Raw genomic sequence first — 17,238 nt, 5'->3', positions numbered from 1 at the left:
CGTGGAGGTGGCCATTGCCATGGCTCCTCTGCCACCGTCCACCGCCATTGCCTGCTGCTTGCCGCCACCGTGGCAACCAACCTGGGGACCCCCCAGAGGAGCAAGGTGACCCCCAAATGGGATCCCAACCCACAGGTTGAGAACCACTGCTTTAGAGAGTTGCTAACTGGAAAACCCTTGCTAGATTTGTTTACAATACTGTAGACAAATTTCAGTTTCCCATTTGTGTTCTGTCATGATACAGCTCAATGCAAATCGAAGGCTTTCACATAAGAACACAGAACCCGTTTAAGCAGCAGTTGAAATCATTGTTTTATTCCATCTTTCTTATTTCATCTTTCTTCTCCACAAGAGATAAAGCAACACTTTTAATTTCATGGAATTATTTACTGTTTTTCCTGTGAAACTATCCATATTTGAATGAAGACAGCAGAAAACGTGATGAAAAAGGACAGAAGAGTACAAGCACAAACAGACCCAAGTATTAAATTACCAAAATCTTACCTGGGCAAACAAATAAGACATGACAACATCATCAAGAACAGGACTCTCTGCACCCCGAGAAACACCATACCGGTAAGCTCGTGTACTGCCGGTAGAATACCAGTGAGGGAAATAATACCTGTTAGGGAACATATTTTGTGTTCTGTAACAAGCTTGGTTTGTTGTAAATAGACAAGCCCTAGAAACATTTCAGTGAAATTAAGATGAGTGGTATTTGATACCAAGGCTTCTAGTATTTCTATACAGTTCTATCTTTATTTTATTTATTTATGTTATTTATAGTCAGCCTTTCTCACTTGAACTCAAGGCAGATTACACAGGGATAGGACGTTCAATAAACTATGCAATTGGATTAGGGTTGTAGAAACAATCAGAAATCTAAAACCACAACTGAAGCAAACAACAAATAATAACATTACATATTATTAAATGAAATTAAAAAAAAAACTTATGCAGTAAGTTCTCTAGCTTTAACGAGCTGAACACAGTAGTGTGTCCCACAGCCCTTATTTATCCAAGTAATTTTGTGTCATTTAGCACAATACGACTCTATTGCCTGCAAAGAAAAGTTCTCTTGACTAATTCAGTTTCGCATAGCATATGGACAGCCAGGAGAGTAGGCCTTCCCGTCCTCCTCAGGCAGGCCATTCCGCAAGGTGGGAGCCGCAGGAGAGAAGGCACATGCACAGTGTGGCACCTGCAGAAGACCTTGTTCAGATGAGTGAAGCTGTCGTGGCAGAGCCACCAAGTTCAAAATATTAATGTGTTTACATGTAAGAAAATGACTTGCATAGGCTAGGCTATGAGAACTGACATGTGTCTCTTAGGACCACGCAACAGAAAATGCTATCCCAGGTCATATGTTAATTTCAAAGTTCAAGGAAGCCAATTATCACCTGTTTTACACAGACCAATTAATTTTCCAGCTGAAACTAGATGACAAACACTGGCATTTGACAGGTCAAACAAATGGACAATATACAATAATATTAAATAATCCTAAAATACACAAAGCACTGATTTGCTAGCTAGAACAAAGCACAGAATTGTGGTAATAAATGGAGAAAAAGCATGTTCAAGAAAGCTGCAGAATACAGCCTCTCAGACACTGTATAGAAAGCCAAGCTGTATCACCCTTATTTCAGCAGCAAATGCAATGGGTTCTGAAGCAGTTAAAACTTTCTAAACATTTGGGAGCTGCGCCATCATGTGCATTTGCTTCATGTTTTCCTCTCAAACTAGGTGTTCCTGTTCAAAGTGACTTGTGTTATAATGCCAGCAAATAGAAGAAACCAAACAACATCGCTTAACTGGGAGAAGAGACAGCAAACAGCAGCTCTCTGGAAAAGGTTGGCAAGTATGCCATGTCTGCTCTTAAAAGAAGCCAATGTTGTATGTGACAAAGAATAAGGTCACCTTACTACTGCCAATACTATTATCTAACTCACTGAAGGCATAAGAAAAGATAGACTTGGACTCCACAGAAACTATTTTTTTCCAATTAAAGAAACTGCTTCATGTTGGCAATACAACTAAAATCATAATATACATTCATATGGAGTCATAGCATTGGAAGGGGCCATACAGACCATCTAGTCCAACCCTCTGCTCAACGCAGGATCAGCCTAAAGCATCCAGGATAAGTATCTGTTCAGCTGCTGCTTAAAGACTGCCAGTGAGGAGGAGCTCACCACTGCTGAACTATGGTGTAGCACAGTACAATGGTGCCTTTTTCAGGTGACAACACACATTAATTCAACATTTCAGGCAGCTCTTGCATTATCTACAACTGTTATGCCTTTTGGACATGCCTAGATTCCTTGGGATTCACAAAACAGCAATGTTTACTGGATTAGTTGCTAAGAGATTGGTCAGAAACCCCAGCTCTCACTTTCAGACAGTTCATAATTTCAATAACAGTCTAACCTGGCAATAAGCAGTGACATATTCAAAAAGAAATAATTCATCTCACAATTTGAAGTTCAAATGCTGAAACTTCCAATTGCAACTTAGGAAGTCCTCATGATTTCATGTAACAGAGAGGCCGCAGACTCATCGATCATGGCTTCTGTTTTTAATGGTATATTCAGATGTTATGGATATTCCTGTTTTCTCTTATTAGAACTGTGAGTTTATAGTCTATTACAGTTATTATTGAACAATAAAGGGCCAAATGACTTCAGAGGATGAAAACTAATTTCATTATGCAATGTAGCAAACAGGACAGTTCATAACCCCTAAATTACATCAGAAGGGAGGAGCCATACATCAGTGGTAGAGCTGACCTTTTGCAAGTACAAAGTTGTAGCCTCACTTCCAAGGCATCACCAATAAAAAGCAGCTGGTGTTAAGACTGGGAAAGACCTCTTTCTGAGACTTCAGAAAGTTTATGTTGGTCACAGTCGTGGGCTGAATGGGACTCATATGTGAGAACAGACAGCAATACTGAATCTTAAACAACATCCCAGGCTGCAAAAAGGCAACCCATTCATTAATATGACAATAATATGACAAAGTTCAATCATGAAATTATATTGCAACTGTTTCAAATTGTCATTAATAAATAACATTTTCTGTACATGTCTCAAGATAAGATGAAGAGTTAACACTACCTTAATCGGTACAGTACGGTTTCATTGGCTGATCCCTCTATTTGGAAGGTGTGGTTTAGAGGATACCAGCATCTATCTGCCTGGTTCATTAGTGCAAACATGTTATGGTAGACTGGCAAGATACCTGGTAAAGCAGAAGAGTAGCATATTTTATTGCCCTTAAAAAAATCATCAGAAAAAATTATACCCCCTTCAAAGTGGCTGTTATTAAAATCTAAGCAATCAAGCATACAAAATACAATGAATTTAATTACGGTAGACATAAACTTTATTTTACCAGTGAAACAAACAAACAATTGCCATATAACAGAGAGAAGGATGGAATATGTAGGTTTGCACGTTCTTTTGTGTATTTATATATGTAGCAGTTGGCAATTCAAGAACACTTCATTAGACATTTCAACAGCTCAACACTGTCTTCAGTTTAAAATTGAGAAATAAATTCACTTCCAAACAGGCAGATAATGAAATGAAAACTTAAATTTTTTCTACACATCAAATCTGTATTCTTAAAATCATGATTCAGCAAAAAAGCAAAAATAAAATCAGAGAGATGAGTTTGGGGGATACAGATGTTTCTAACCCTTGTAACTTTCACAGAAATTATGTCTCCCCCCCCCCCCCACACACACACACAAATATAGAGTTCTGAGAAACCTTAAACATAACCTAGGCTGATGGTATTTTAATGGCAGGTTTTGGCACTACTTTGAAAACAAAGAATTCTACTGATTTATAGCTGGAGGGAAACTGCCAGTCTCTTTGGCTCAAATCTGGCTTTCACATTGCTATCTAATACTCTGAAATTTCCCCATGGACATGCTGGCTACTACCAAAGAATACACAGCAAGTAAATTTGTACCAGAGCAGATCCTTAAAACATGTAAGATAACAAAAGCAGAAATTATTAACAGCTAGAATGAAACAAAACTATGTTCCATCAGGTATTAATGTTTTAACATCACAGAAGCAGAATTTAAATGGATACAAATTATTAATGAAGTACAGTCATATATATTAAAATAAGCTCCTTCATGAAACTGTCTAAGAAAAGAGTCAGAAAGCAGTCCAAAGATTTGAAAGATCCAGGATAGCATAGTGGTTAGACTGTTCAGCTAGAATGTGGAAGACACAAATTCAAATCCCCATTCTGCTATGAAGCTTGGAAGGGAGACTTTGGGCCAGTCACATAATCCCACATAATCCCAGATTATGTGACTACCTCACAAGGTTATTGTTAGGCTAAAAAAGAGGAGAGGAGAACTAGCCATGGTGACTGAGGCCTCCGCACTCAGAGGCATTATGCCTCTGAATTCTAGAGCCAGGAGGCAATTTCAGGGGAATTCCTCAACCTCTATTCCTATACATGGTTATCCAGGGGAACTGGACCTACTCTGTGAGACAGGATGCTGGTTTAGATGGATCACTGGTCTGATCCAGCAGGGCTCTTCTTATGTTCCAAATTTGAGGAAGATACCAAACTGGGAGGTGTAGCAAACACAACAGAAGACAGAATCAAAATACAGAATGATCTTGATAGGCTTGAGAAGTGGGCTAAACTGAATAAAATGAAATTCAATAGGGACAAATATGAAGTTTAGGTAGGAAAAACCATATACACCAATATAAGATGGGGGAGACTTGACTTGGCAGTAGTATGTGCGAAAAGGATCTAGGAGTCTTAGTAGACCACACATTGAACAGTGTGACTCAGTGGCTAAAAAGGCAAATAGGATTTGGGGCTGTATCAAAGAGAGTATCGTGTCAGGATTGCGGGAGGTAATGGTACCGCTTTACTCTGCTCTGGTTTGGCCTCACTTGGGAGTACTGTGTTCAGTTTTGAGCACCCCAGTTGAAGACAGATGTAGACAACCTGGAACATGTCCAGAGGAAGGCAGCAAAGATGGTGAGGGGTTTAGAGACCAAGATGTTTGAGGAAAGGTTGGGGGAGCTTGGTCGGTTTAGCCTGGAGAGAAGACAACTGAGAGGGGATCAGATAACCATCTTCAAGTATTTAAAAGATTGCCATATAGAGGATGGAGCAGAGTTGTTCTCTCTTGCCCCAGAGGTTCGAATCAGAACCAATGGCATAAAATTAATTCAAAAGAAATTCCGTCTAAACATCAGGAAGAAGTTCCTGACAGTTAGAACAGTTTCTCAGTGGAACAGGTTTTCTTGGGAGATGGTGGGTTCATCTTTGGAAATTTTTAGCCATCTGATGGAGGCTGATTCTGTGAATGTTTAAGGGAGTGGCAGGTTACATGGGTTGAGTGTCCTGCATAGTGCAGGGGGTTGGACTAGATGACCCAGGAAGTCCCTTCTAACTCTATGATTCTATGATTCTCTGATTTTAAATTGTGGTCTACAGGAATTATAACCACAAAAAATAGTAATTTAGATATCAATAAAATTAAATTAGAGGAAATGAATGTTTAATGGTAGGGGCAGTAGCAGCAAAAATTGTAGCAAGACTGCAGAAGGAAGATGTTTCGGATTTGAAAAAGAAAGATGGCTGCAACACAAAAATTGGCACAAGTCATAAAGTCCCTTGTATCATACAGGAATGATGTATCCATAATAAAGCTTGGCAATTATAGTTATCAACCCAAGGTTTCAGGTAAGAGGAGGAGAAAGACAGTTACACAGTAAAGTGGCCAGACTCTGCTTCTTCAGTGGCGCTAATGATGAACCAGAGCAGCACCGAAGACTCATAGAATCATAGAATTATAGAGTTGGAAGGGACCTCATGGGTCATCTAGGCCATTGGTCCCCAACCTTTTTATCACTGGGGACCACTCAACGCCGGGGACCACTCAACGCCTTTTACTGAGGCCCGGTGGGGGGGGGGTAGTTTACTCCTATACTCTCAACCACTGCCCTAACACTCTCTGATCGCTATGGTAATGTTTAAACATCCCTTCAAAATAAGATACAGACACGCCACAACAATGAAGTGTGTTGTAAAGGGCTGGGGGGGATGAAGTAAAGGGCCGGGGGGGGGGAGAAGGCGTCCTTCGGGACCCACCTCCAATTAGTCGAAGGACCACATGTGGTCCGCAGCCCACAGGTTGGGGATTGCTAATCTAGGCCAACCCCCTGCACTATGCAGGACATTCACATCCCTATCACTCATCTACTGTAACCTGCCACCCTTTGCCTTCACAGAATCAGCCTCTCCGTCAGATGGCTATCTAGCTTCTGTTTAAAATTTTCCAAAGATGGAGAACCCACCACCTCCCGAGGAAGCCTGTTCCACTGAGAAATCGTTCTGTCAGGAACTTCTTCCGGATGTTTAGATGGAATTTCTTTTGAATTAATTTCATCCCACTTTAACATGGTTATCAGATCCCCTCTCAGTCGTCTCCTCTCTAGGCTAAACAGACCAAGCTCCCCAAGCCTTTCTTCATATGTCTTGGTCTCCAAACCCCTCACTATCTTTGTTGCCCTCCTCTGGACATGTTCCAGTTTGTCAACATCCCTCTTCAATAGGGGTGCCCAAAACTGAATACAGTACTCCAAGTGAGGCCGAACCAGAGCAGAGTAAAGTGGTACCATCACCTCCCATTATCTGGACACGATACTCCGTTTGATACAGCCCAAAATCCCATTTGCCTTTTTAGCCACTGAGTCACACTGCTGACTCAAGGTGTGAACTTTCTAGTGCAAGCACTCTTCCTCAGACTATGAACTATCATTATGACAGTTGGAATATAAAGCAAAAATTAATTCTGTTAAATTAGTAAAATTAGTAAATTAGTAATTCCGTTAAATTAGTAAACTGTGTCACACATCCAAATACAGCCATATGATAATTCTTTGCCAAAACAGACAATCAGTCCTCTCGAATTCAGTTGTAGTTCACAAAAACATAGGAGAAATAAAACTGTCTATGTCAGTGATCAACAGCCATGAATACACTTGGTTATATATACTGTATTTGCCGGCGTATAAGACGACTGGGCGTATAAGACGAAACCCCAACATTTCCACACAAAATATAGATTTTGTTACATTACATTACATTAGTATGGGCCACTATGGGCAGCTATGTCTATCCCAACTGAAGTGCACCTGGCGTATAGGACGACCCCCCCCCCACTTGGAGGTATGTTTTTCAGGGGGGGAAAGTAGCCTTATACGCCAGCAAATACTGTAGTCCTTTTCTCAAACAGAGATTTCCTAGAAGTAAAAGTTATGTGAGACCTAATAATCTGCTCCCCAAAGAATCCTTTGCCTAATTCACTATACTGTAAACATTCTAAAAATATACTAAATAGGGTCTTTCTAACCTTCCTAAGGGATCCCTCACACCACACTAGGAAACATTCAGAAAGTGGACTTCCTATCACAACTGAGAAGGATATTCAGCACAATTTAATGGTCAATTAGTGGCACGAGCAGCACAGTTCACTAAGACACTTCATCTACAAGGCCATAAAAATTGCCTTTTAAAATATGGGGCACACAAAACACTTATCCACAGAGTGTTCCATACAATCCAGCAGCCAGATTTAAAAAACAAATTCTTTAGTGCAGTGGTCCGCAACCTTTTTCAGGTTGCGGACCGGCGGCGGCAGGGAAGGCAATCGCCTGGCTGCACAATCCGCACATGCGCAGCACTCCCGCACATGTGCGGATGCTCGGCCGGGTCGCACATGCGATTTGCGGCCGCTCATGGCGCAAACATGCATGCACGGCCTGGCATAGCCCTGCGGAGGCAGGGAGCCGCGGCCCGGTGGCAGGGCTTTTGTGGCCTGCCACTGGGCAGCAGCCCGGTGGTTGGGGACCACCGCTTTAGTGCACTTGGGGGCAACATTCATATTCAGCATATCTATGATGTCAATCTATGCTAATGGATGTGCAAAAGGACTGGCATGTCAATGAGCATGTTTTGCATGATCTACATCTTATGTTTATATGGCAAAATACTAGTTGAACAACAAAACAGGGGACAAAATAACCCAACCTGTGTATACAAGCTAGGAACCTTGGAAGATGAGCAGTTTAATATATTAAATGTTAACATACAAATATTTATTAACTATCTGCAAAGCCCATTCCTAAGGACAGGCCTTGAAAGGGCCCCCTCCCCTGGCCAGGCAGCTTAAGGTGGCTTTGGGCCACAGCTCACAATTGGATCAAGTGGGGCAGGCAGGGGCTGGCAGGGCCAGGACAGAGCTCCTTAGCAGGCAGTCAATAGGCCAGGACACCTTCGTTAACAGGCCCAGCCTAGCAGGCCAAGAGGGCCCTCGTTAGCAGGCCCAGCCTAGTAGGCCAAGAGGCCTTCGTTAGCAGGCCCAGCTCAGCAGGCCAAGAGACCCTCGTTAGCAGGCCCTCCACTATGACCCTTTGCCCAGGGCCCTCTCACTTTACCTGCTGCTGGCTCCAGGCACTGAGGTGTGTCTGACAGCAAAACGGCTAGAGTTCAGAGACAGAGGGCGGGAGCTGCAGGGGCAGGGACAATCAGGGTGATTGGCCCTATTCCAACTTGGACAGCCGGACACGTTCCACCCCCTAGGCTGTTTCACAAATATATAGAGGAACCATGGATGAGGATATTCATGTGCACAGTTAAGATTTTTAAAACATACACTTTTGCGCAGATCTAAAAAAGAGGTGAATTGACAAAAATACCCCCTCTATTTGTGAAAATCATCTAATGGATCCAATCTAAGCTCCATAACACGCACTACTTTTCTTCCTAAAATAGACCTATTTACAGATATGCCTGCCACTTGCAAAGAAGTTGGAAACTGGTTACAATTTAATATGCTCACTATACTTTAAGTTTTATTCAGAATGAAGCAGGGGTCTGAAATACTCAACAGCAGACAGGCTTTAAATACAAGGGAACTTTTGTACATCAATTAGAAATTCTGTACTCTTTTCCTCAAACCTTTGTTCAGCTTCAACAGTCTAACAGTAGAACTTGTATTATCTTCAAAGCTGTTCTGTATGCATCAAATACTCTCAAGCAAATTGGTGTTTTGAGCCTGCTAGCTAACCACACACATACAATATTCTGTGCCAGAATATTACTGCAATCCAAAGAAATAACATTTAAGAACAACATAGGCATTTAAAGAACCACCTAGGCAAACATTTGCCATAGCTACGTTGAATAAATTTTACTGAAAAATTTCATAACATCAGTTCAGTCAGAATAAAAAACAGGGCTTGTAAACAGTAGCCTTCTTGTAAGATTTAACAATCCTTCAGTGTAATAAAAAAAAAAATCAACCTATCTTCCTTTGTTAAAAAAAATCTTTACTCAGAGTACTCTAAATCACTGGTTAACTTTTTTACAAATTAAGAGTTTAATCTTCACACAGCTACGCCGGGATAACTCCTGGATGTTTATCACAACAGGTGATCACACCAGATCAGGGCAATCCTCAAAGCTAATTTCCGTGTTTAAACGGGTAGAGATTCTTCTTCTCTTCCTAGAAGATATATCCCCTTCCTTTGTACTTCATTTGAACCCTACTTTTCTCCCCAATGAGGAAAGTAGGTTACCAAAGTAGGTTACAACAGCCTCCCGTCTTCAATTTTATCCTCAGAACAACCCTGTGAGATAGATTAGGCTAACAGTGTGGGACTGGTCCAAAGTGACCCAGTGAGCATCCATGGGCAGAGTGAGGCTTCTAGTCTAATCATTCCTTCCAATTCCCTCAGTGAAAAACTCCACTCACACACAAATTTAAGGGACTGGATGTACAAAGCCCAAAAATACATTTCTTACCCATGCTTCTTATTAAATAGTAATTAAACAAGCAACAACCTAGAAAAATGCCCATGATCTTACCACAAGCCTTACAGGCAGCCATACAGATCTCTTCCGCAACATATTCTCCAGCTGGAAACTGTAGATAATCGCCTTCCACCTTGCCAGGGGAATGATAAAGATAAACCCGAAGCAATGGTTCTCTCGGTCTGTGAAGAGCAGAATTCCCAAGGACGCCACCATTCTGGTGAACAGCAGATGATGCTGGCCCTTCCATCTCTGTCATTGTAAGACAGGCCATGATACCTTTAGTATACTTTCAAAGCATATTTCTGTAAGAAAGAATGTAATTATTTGAAGTTCGATAAAACATTCCACTAAAAGTTGTAGTTCTATGCACACAACCTTACTTATCATCTAACATTTTTATTTAAATTGATGATGAGACTATTGCAATAATGTACATGAGAAAGGGAGATTTGAGAGATTCAATATGCTGACTTCCAAATGCAGAAAGAGGAGCCCTACTGAAAACAATAAGTGATGCCAGGAATACAAACTGCTACCTCACTTAGAAATTATTTTCTGTAATAACCGCTTAAAGGTAAAAAAAAAAAAAATTCTCATTAGGACCTTCTCTGGCAAACTACTTCAATCCTTACAGCACACGTGCTTTCCACTAGAAAATAATTGCTAGAAGGCCCCTTGTGGTGAAGAAGCTGCATAAAGTCTGAGAAAAATACTGTTCTTTTTTATTTTTAAAAAGCAATGGAAGTACAGTAAAGGGGAAAAACAAGTTATACAACATTTATCAAAGAAAATCAGGTAGTACAGGGAAGACAATAATTTCCCTTTCATCCCCATCAATATAATTTTTAAATAAATTTAAAATAAAATAATTCTTATCTTTGGAGCGGGATTAGATTCATCATTTAAACTTTAACTTCATAATGAACCCATTTTGACTATACTGGTTTCATCATTACTACATATTCAACATTACATATTTTCACCACTTCTACATATTCATTAGAACCTGTAATAGATAAATAATATATCACCACAACATAGGAACTATATTAAAGGGTTGCGGCATTAGGAAGGTTAAGAAGGTCTTTAGAAAAAAAAGTTCCAATGTTTTCACGTAGTTTTTCAATCAGGGAAATGTTTCATGTCCAAAGAGAAAAATATATAACATGAGCCAACTGTCTGATGAACCTGAGCATCACAGCTAAAACACTGAACACTTTGAGCAAATGTCTTTCATCAAAGATTTTAAAAGACGGGAAAGTAAAGGTAAATGTGAAAAATAACCAATTATATATTCCACAGAGTATAAATAATAGGAAAAGGAGCTTCACTTAGTATTTTTGCTCTATTACTGAAGCTGAGATTTTCTTGGAAAGCAGCCAAGTGCTGTTGACAAAATTAATTTCTTCAAAACTAATTACATGTATCTTTTGCTGAACAGATATAAAGATCAAAGTTTATCAGAAACCTTGCTCTAAAAGCCATACATTTTCAAAGAGGGTCCCTATATATTAGAAGTTTCTATATGTTTCTAAGTTTCTAAGCTGACTTCAAATGCTGCTGGACAACTGCTGGTCTTTTCAACTATGATAATAGTTCTGGGAGTCCAAAAATATTCAAAATACCACAGTTCTGGGAGTCTAAAACATTGCAAAGATTACTAAATCCAGATTGGTTTAGAAAAAAGGGAATAAAAAGATTTGTTGGAGTCGGCTGACCTTATCAGCAAAAATGCTTATCTCAACTGCATTTGGTATCTTCAGAACCTAGGTGGAAACCCATCAAGTCCCCCCATGGGTTCACCTGTCAGTTGGGTCTCCCCCATGGAGAAGAGGTAAGGATACAGATGTCAATTCCCTCCTTCCCTGGGTTTTTTCACCCTAGAGCGAGAAAGGACTGGTGCCTTTGATTGTGCGCCTTATCATATTGGCATGCTCCCCAAAAGCAGAAAAACATTGTTCTTAAGTATAAGTCTTGGAGTTTTGAACACAGAGAAATAAACATCACTGTTTAATCTGGAAACTCTCATTCTTCTTTTCAAGAACAAGCATATTCATAAGTTTCCTGGTTCAGAAGTTTCATTTCTACTTTTTAAAAATGCAAATGGACTTACATCCTCTTTTTGTTTGCTTCCTCAAAATAAAAATACGGCAGAACTATTACCAAACTGCTGAAATACTATACAGAAATCTTCTTCCATATAGTGCTACTCTTTTTTTTTTATCATGGCTAGAAAAATCTCCAATATCTGGTTCTCCAAACACCTAAATGTCATAAACTTGACATCTAGAAATTTCTTTCTCTTTCTCATGGATCACAGGCTGCATTTGGATATGCACAAGCCCTGATTAGTCAGCACTTCTTATGCATAAGACCTTGGTGCATTCATAAAACTGCAGTTCATACCCTGCAATTGGCCTCTTTTCCCAGCTTCAAACAGAATCCACTGCTGCCATTCCATGCTCTCCCACATTGCCAGGCTGCTGGCAAAGTCTCGCCATGTATGCTACATTTTTCATGCAGCACATACTTTATATTGGTCAGCTCCAGAAAAGGGGGAGGGAGAATCCTAGGGCAAGCTCAGCCTCTTCTCTCTCGCTCTTTAGAATAGCTGTCCCCAACCCCTGGTCCGGGGACCGGTCCGTAGATCAGTCAGTACCAGGCCACGGCTTCTCCTTGTCCTCCTCCCCGGTTAATGCCTCGGGAGCTGCCCTGCCACTCTACCGCCAGCTCACCTTTAGTGCTCTTCAGTGGCCACCATGGCTGGGGCTCCCCCTCGGCGTGGCACTGCGCAGCTGCTACTGGCAGCACCCCCCAGTAAGCGGTAGGAAGTCCGGGGCACCAGCGGGAAAGCAAGCGGAGCAGGGGCTCAGGCAGCGGCGACGTCCCTTGGCAAAAGACTACCTCCTCCCCGGGCCTCAGTAAAATTGTCACGCATTGACCGGTCCCCAGTGATAAAAAGGTTGGGGATCACTGGTTTAGTGTATCTGTCTAGCTTTCACTGAATTCCTACACTTGTTTTACTCTGTAACAAAGCAGATTTTTTACAAGCCTTCTTTCTCTTTTGCTATTTCATCACATTTTTCACCTTCTGTTGTTGTTTTTTGCCAGACAATAGCGATCAGCAGGAAACATCTGATCTCTTAAGTCTTCCCCCACCCAATTATAAAGAGAGGACTGGAGAAAGAGCTCTCTTATAGGGAGGAAGAAATGGTTGTAGGGGCATTGTGAACTGCTTTTGACAGTAGCAATGACCTGTGTAGAGCAACTTCTATTATGTATGTTGTCAAACTGAATTAATACCCATGCAAGGAGAAAGAAAAGAAAAAGAGCAGGCTCCTGCTGCCACTCATACACACTTTGCCTGTGGCTCATGTAGCTGCTGTGATCCACCTCATCCCTCACTTGACACTGGTGGAGGGTGGTGATGCTAGTTCTAGGCCTGAATTCTGAACTTTTGCTCAGGGCCCATGATCACTAAGACCACCTCTGGAGAGCTCTAAACCAGTGGTAATCTGCATCATTGTCCACAGACTCACGGTGAACCCCTGTAGTGTTAGGAACATTGCTGAGGCTCAGCATATGCTACCTGTTTTGGGACAGGACACTATCTCGAGCTTTCCCTGCATATGACAAAACAGGACAGGAAATACATGGCTGTAGATGGAAACAGACCAAATCTCTTCTGCCTCTCTCCCCGTATTGTTGTATGATATTGCCACAGACAGATTTCCTGTTGTCACAAATGTTAACTAAATGGAACTGATTAAATGGGACAAGGGTAGGGAAACTCATAGTGCAGCAATGTCACATGTTAAACATTCCTAGAAATTACCAGGAAGGAAAACACAATGGACTGTCGTGTTCAGCATGGTGTTTCCTATCATTTATTTCTACTAAAGGACTTTTAAGTATATGTCCTGAAGAGAAAACTAAATTGCCACAGCATTATCATGATTTTGAGGTAATCAAACCATTCCAGAAAAATCCTCTTATCCCAATAAATCTGAATGTGCTTTGCAAATCATCTTCATTATTAATATAGCAACAGTTCACACAGCATGCTTTCCTATATTTTGCCATGTCGTGAGTAACTTAAACAGAAGTGTTTTCACAGTAGCAAAGTGCTATAATGCTTTTCAACATCTATCTATACTGAAATAAAATCGTTTCTGACTTGCAGTAGTACCAAATAATGATCATTTAGACCAATACAAACTGTAATGTAAATCATTTAAAAGTTGCTAAAATATGTGAACAATAAAACAAAGACCATAAAACCACATATCTCTGTGTAAAAATATCCTCTGAGGTTAATACCTAATTTAATAGCAGCAGCACAAAACTTAGCAGTATATGCTAGAATTTGAAATTTCTCATCACGCAACAGTTTTTCATGACTTGCAATAGTATATATTTTAGTACTTCCTTTGAGACACTGTCAAGTACTCATCACAAATTTAGAGACAGGAGATGGTTTAAGATGGGAGTAGGTATGCAGGCTCTCCCCCCTCCCAGGCACAGAAACCACAAGAGAACTCACTCATGCTCAGGAGGGGGAGGGGATCAATGGAAGTTGCTGGTTCCCTAGCTTGTGGCCGAGTCCATTAAGACAGAAGGGGAGAGTCTGCAGACCCCCTCCAGAACTCCCATGGACCCCTGATTGGGAACCCCTGGCATACAGGCAGAGGTATAAATGTTACACAAAGGATTATCTTGACAATATTTCTTTTGTACAAATTTTAGAATATACAATAGGAGATATTGGAAGTGATGAATAGTCAATAAAATATAATTGTTTTACCTTTCATTTACTTTCCAACATAAAAAACAAACATGTAGTCTAGCTCAAATGGAAAAAAATTGGATTTGCTTAGGGTGTCTACCATACTGTCTCAGAGAACATGCTTTATCAGAAAGTAAATAAATGTTTTCATTCCAATGTATAAACATTCATCTTAAAATGTTAATCTTTTTATTTATTTATTTTATTGATAGATTATATTTCTATATGAAAGAACCAGTAATATTTTCTGCTGTTATTTAATTTATATATGATTTACACTATATTAACGGTTCTTTCAGGAGGAAACTCCCATTAACAGAACTGCAACCTTGTATAAACAAACTATACAATTCAGCAATTAATAAAGAGAAAATAACTTGGTTATTCGGTTGTTCCCAATTTTAATAATGTTACATGGACTCATCTGAATACCTAACACGTTAAGTCTCAAGATGCCAATGCATCTGAGGTTCCTGGGGGATGTTTGTTTACCTCATTCATCATGTTTCACTTCTTCCCACATATCTCAGTTATGATCTTTAAAAAAATTTACAATGGCTTTAAGGAAAAATCACAAAACAAAATTTCTCCATACAATTCATCAGTAACTGCAGTCAGAATGATTAATAATTCTGCTTTTGATACATTCTATAATTCTGAAAGATCACCTACGAACAGCTTGCAGACAATCCCTGCTTTCTCCTTTTGCAGAAAGGGAGGGGCATTGATTCCAAATCCTAATTATATGGATTTCAAGGGACTCTAATTTAGCTAAGAAGCTTATCAAAAGAAGTAAATTTTCTTTATTTTGAAATAAGGGATCAAAGGTTGGATAAACAAACAGATTAATGGATTCAGTTATCAACTGTATACTTATCTTTTATATTAGTATGATTATAGTACTAGTATTTCCCAATATACTGTCGTTAAACCACTCAACCAACCTAAGCTATGTAAACAGATTATTTCCCCAGAATAGAAGTCTAACTGCTCCATTTCCCAATACTTGCGCAACTTCCCCACTCTCTCCACACACACCAACACCATTATACAGACACGTGCAGAGGAGGGAGCAGATGTCTTCACCGTAAACCATACCCAGCTTTCTCCCCCATGCCAGTCCTTGATGGTTTCAAAAAGTAATCTCAGATGATGTTGAACTCAGAGGTTCTTTCTTCAGTATCAGTTTTCACTCAGCTACAAAGCCACCACTTCTTGTCTCCTGAGTGCTGGTATTTCTCCTTCCAGTCAGGTGACACATCCTTTCTTTCCTTTCCTTTCTTTCATCAGGCCACCTGCCTTTACCTTTCTCCAACTGCCTTTATTAAAACCACCACAACCCTTAGTCAATTCTTCTCCCCACCTTCCTTCACTGCCATCATAACCAGCAGCTCTTAATGAATATAACACACTGTGGAGGTACCCCAACCTATGTTTGTGTTCCTTGCACAAGGGCTACTACATCACATCCTCACTTAACGGAAGTGTGCCAATGTTGGAGTAAGCAATGGCACCTCAAAGGTTACTGGTACAGATTTCCCACTTTCAAAATGTCTGCCCAGGGCTCTGCATGAGATAGAAATCCTAAAACTTACTAAGGCTCAAGAGTACCACCTAGAAAATCTGAGGTCTTGGACCCCTGGAGATTCCATTTGAACGAGCGAGCAACTTATTTCAATTCCCCATTTAGACTTTCTTGGCAGCCTTAATCTCTTTTATACAAAGGACAATCAGATTGCACAAAGGACCAGACAACCTATTTTTCATGGAAGATCAAGGCCCCTACCAGCAGATGCTGAGTTCACAGAAAGTTGGGTAGGGGTTAAGGACTTTGACTTCTTGTTACTGCAAGGAACTCTACACACGCTCTAAGGAATCTGCTACAGCCTAGGTAATGAGTATTGATCTTTGCTAGTTCAACAATGTTGCTTTGAAGCTCCCTGTGTTGTTGTTGCCATTTTTTTTCTCAGCCCCCCCCCATTCCCATCCCCTTTTGGAATGCAGCCACTCCATCACCCTTTTATAATTAATTTTTTTTTTGCAAACGAACAAATACTCCCCCCTCACTTAGTTCTTTAGGATATTTCTCTTAATCTCTTCCTCACATATTAGACTGCACAGGTGCTACCAGGTTGTTCTTAAGGTATTTTCTGGGATTTCAATCTGCCATTTGGTTAATTGCCCTAGTATTGTGCTGGAAGAATGCCTTCTCAGTGGGTCAGTCTAGATGTTCTCCAGAGGTATTGACTGGTGGTGCCAAGCTACCCGTGTTTTTATCAGGGAATTATTGGTCTAAGGACCTTTCCTAGCAAGGAAAGGAAGGAAAGGACCATTTCTCCCTTCCTACCATTACATAGAGTTTTTAGGATCTACTTTACTTCAATGATAATTTGAGCTCTAGGAAACTGTCTCAGCTTGCCCAGCCAGTTCTTCAACTTCAGTCCATTTTGTACATAAAAACCACACTTTTATACTTCTTTAAATATAAAACAAGCTAAATACTTTTCCAATCACCGTTGGCAACCATCATTTCCCATTTTTCATCAATAAAATGCTTATATCACTTTCAAGTTTGTTAGATT

General features: G+C 40.3%; 1 protein-coding gene across 1 annotated transcript in view; it reads right to left on the bottom strand.

Annotated features, from left to right (window-relative positions):
- Nucleotides 1–17,238, bottom strand: part of JAK2 (Janus kinase 2) — an 83,066-nt gene that overhangs the window by 40,429 nt on the left and 25,399 nt on the right. Inside the window, exons 2-4 of the mRNA XM_077344937.1 lie at nt 9,922–10,172; nt 3,117–3,240; nt 505–622 (exon numbers count right to left, since the gene is read on the bottom strand). Coding sequence (XP_077201052.1) covers nt 505–622; nt 3,117–3,240; nt 9,922–10,141 — 462 coding nt within the window. The 5' untranslated portion in view covers nt 10,142–10,172. The remainder of the gene's footprint in view (nt 1–504; nt 623–3,116; nt 3,241–9,921; nt 10,173–17,238) is intronic.

Source organism: Paroedura picta, chromosome 7, assembly GCF_049243985.1.
Source record: "Paroedura picta isolate Pp20150507F chromosome 7, Ppicta_v3.0, whole genome shotgun sequence".
NCBI lineage: Eukaryota > Metazoa > Chordata > Lepidosauria > Squamata > Gekkonidae > Paroedura > Paroedura picta.
Note: the sequence above shows the minus strand (reverse complement) of the source record. Positions and strands in the feature narration are given on the sequence as shown.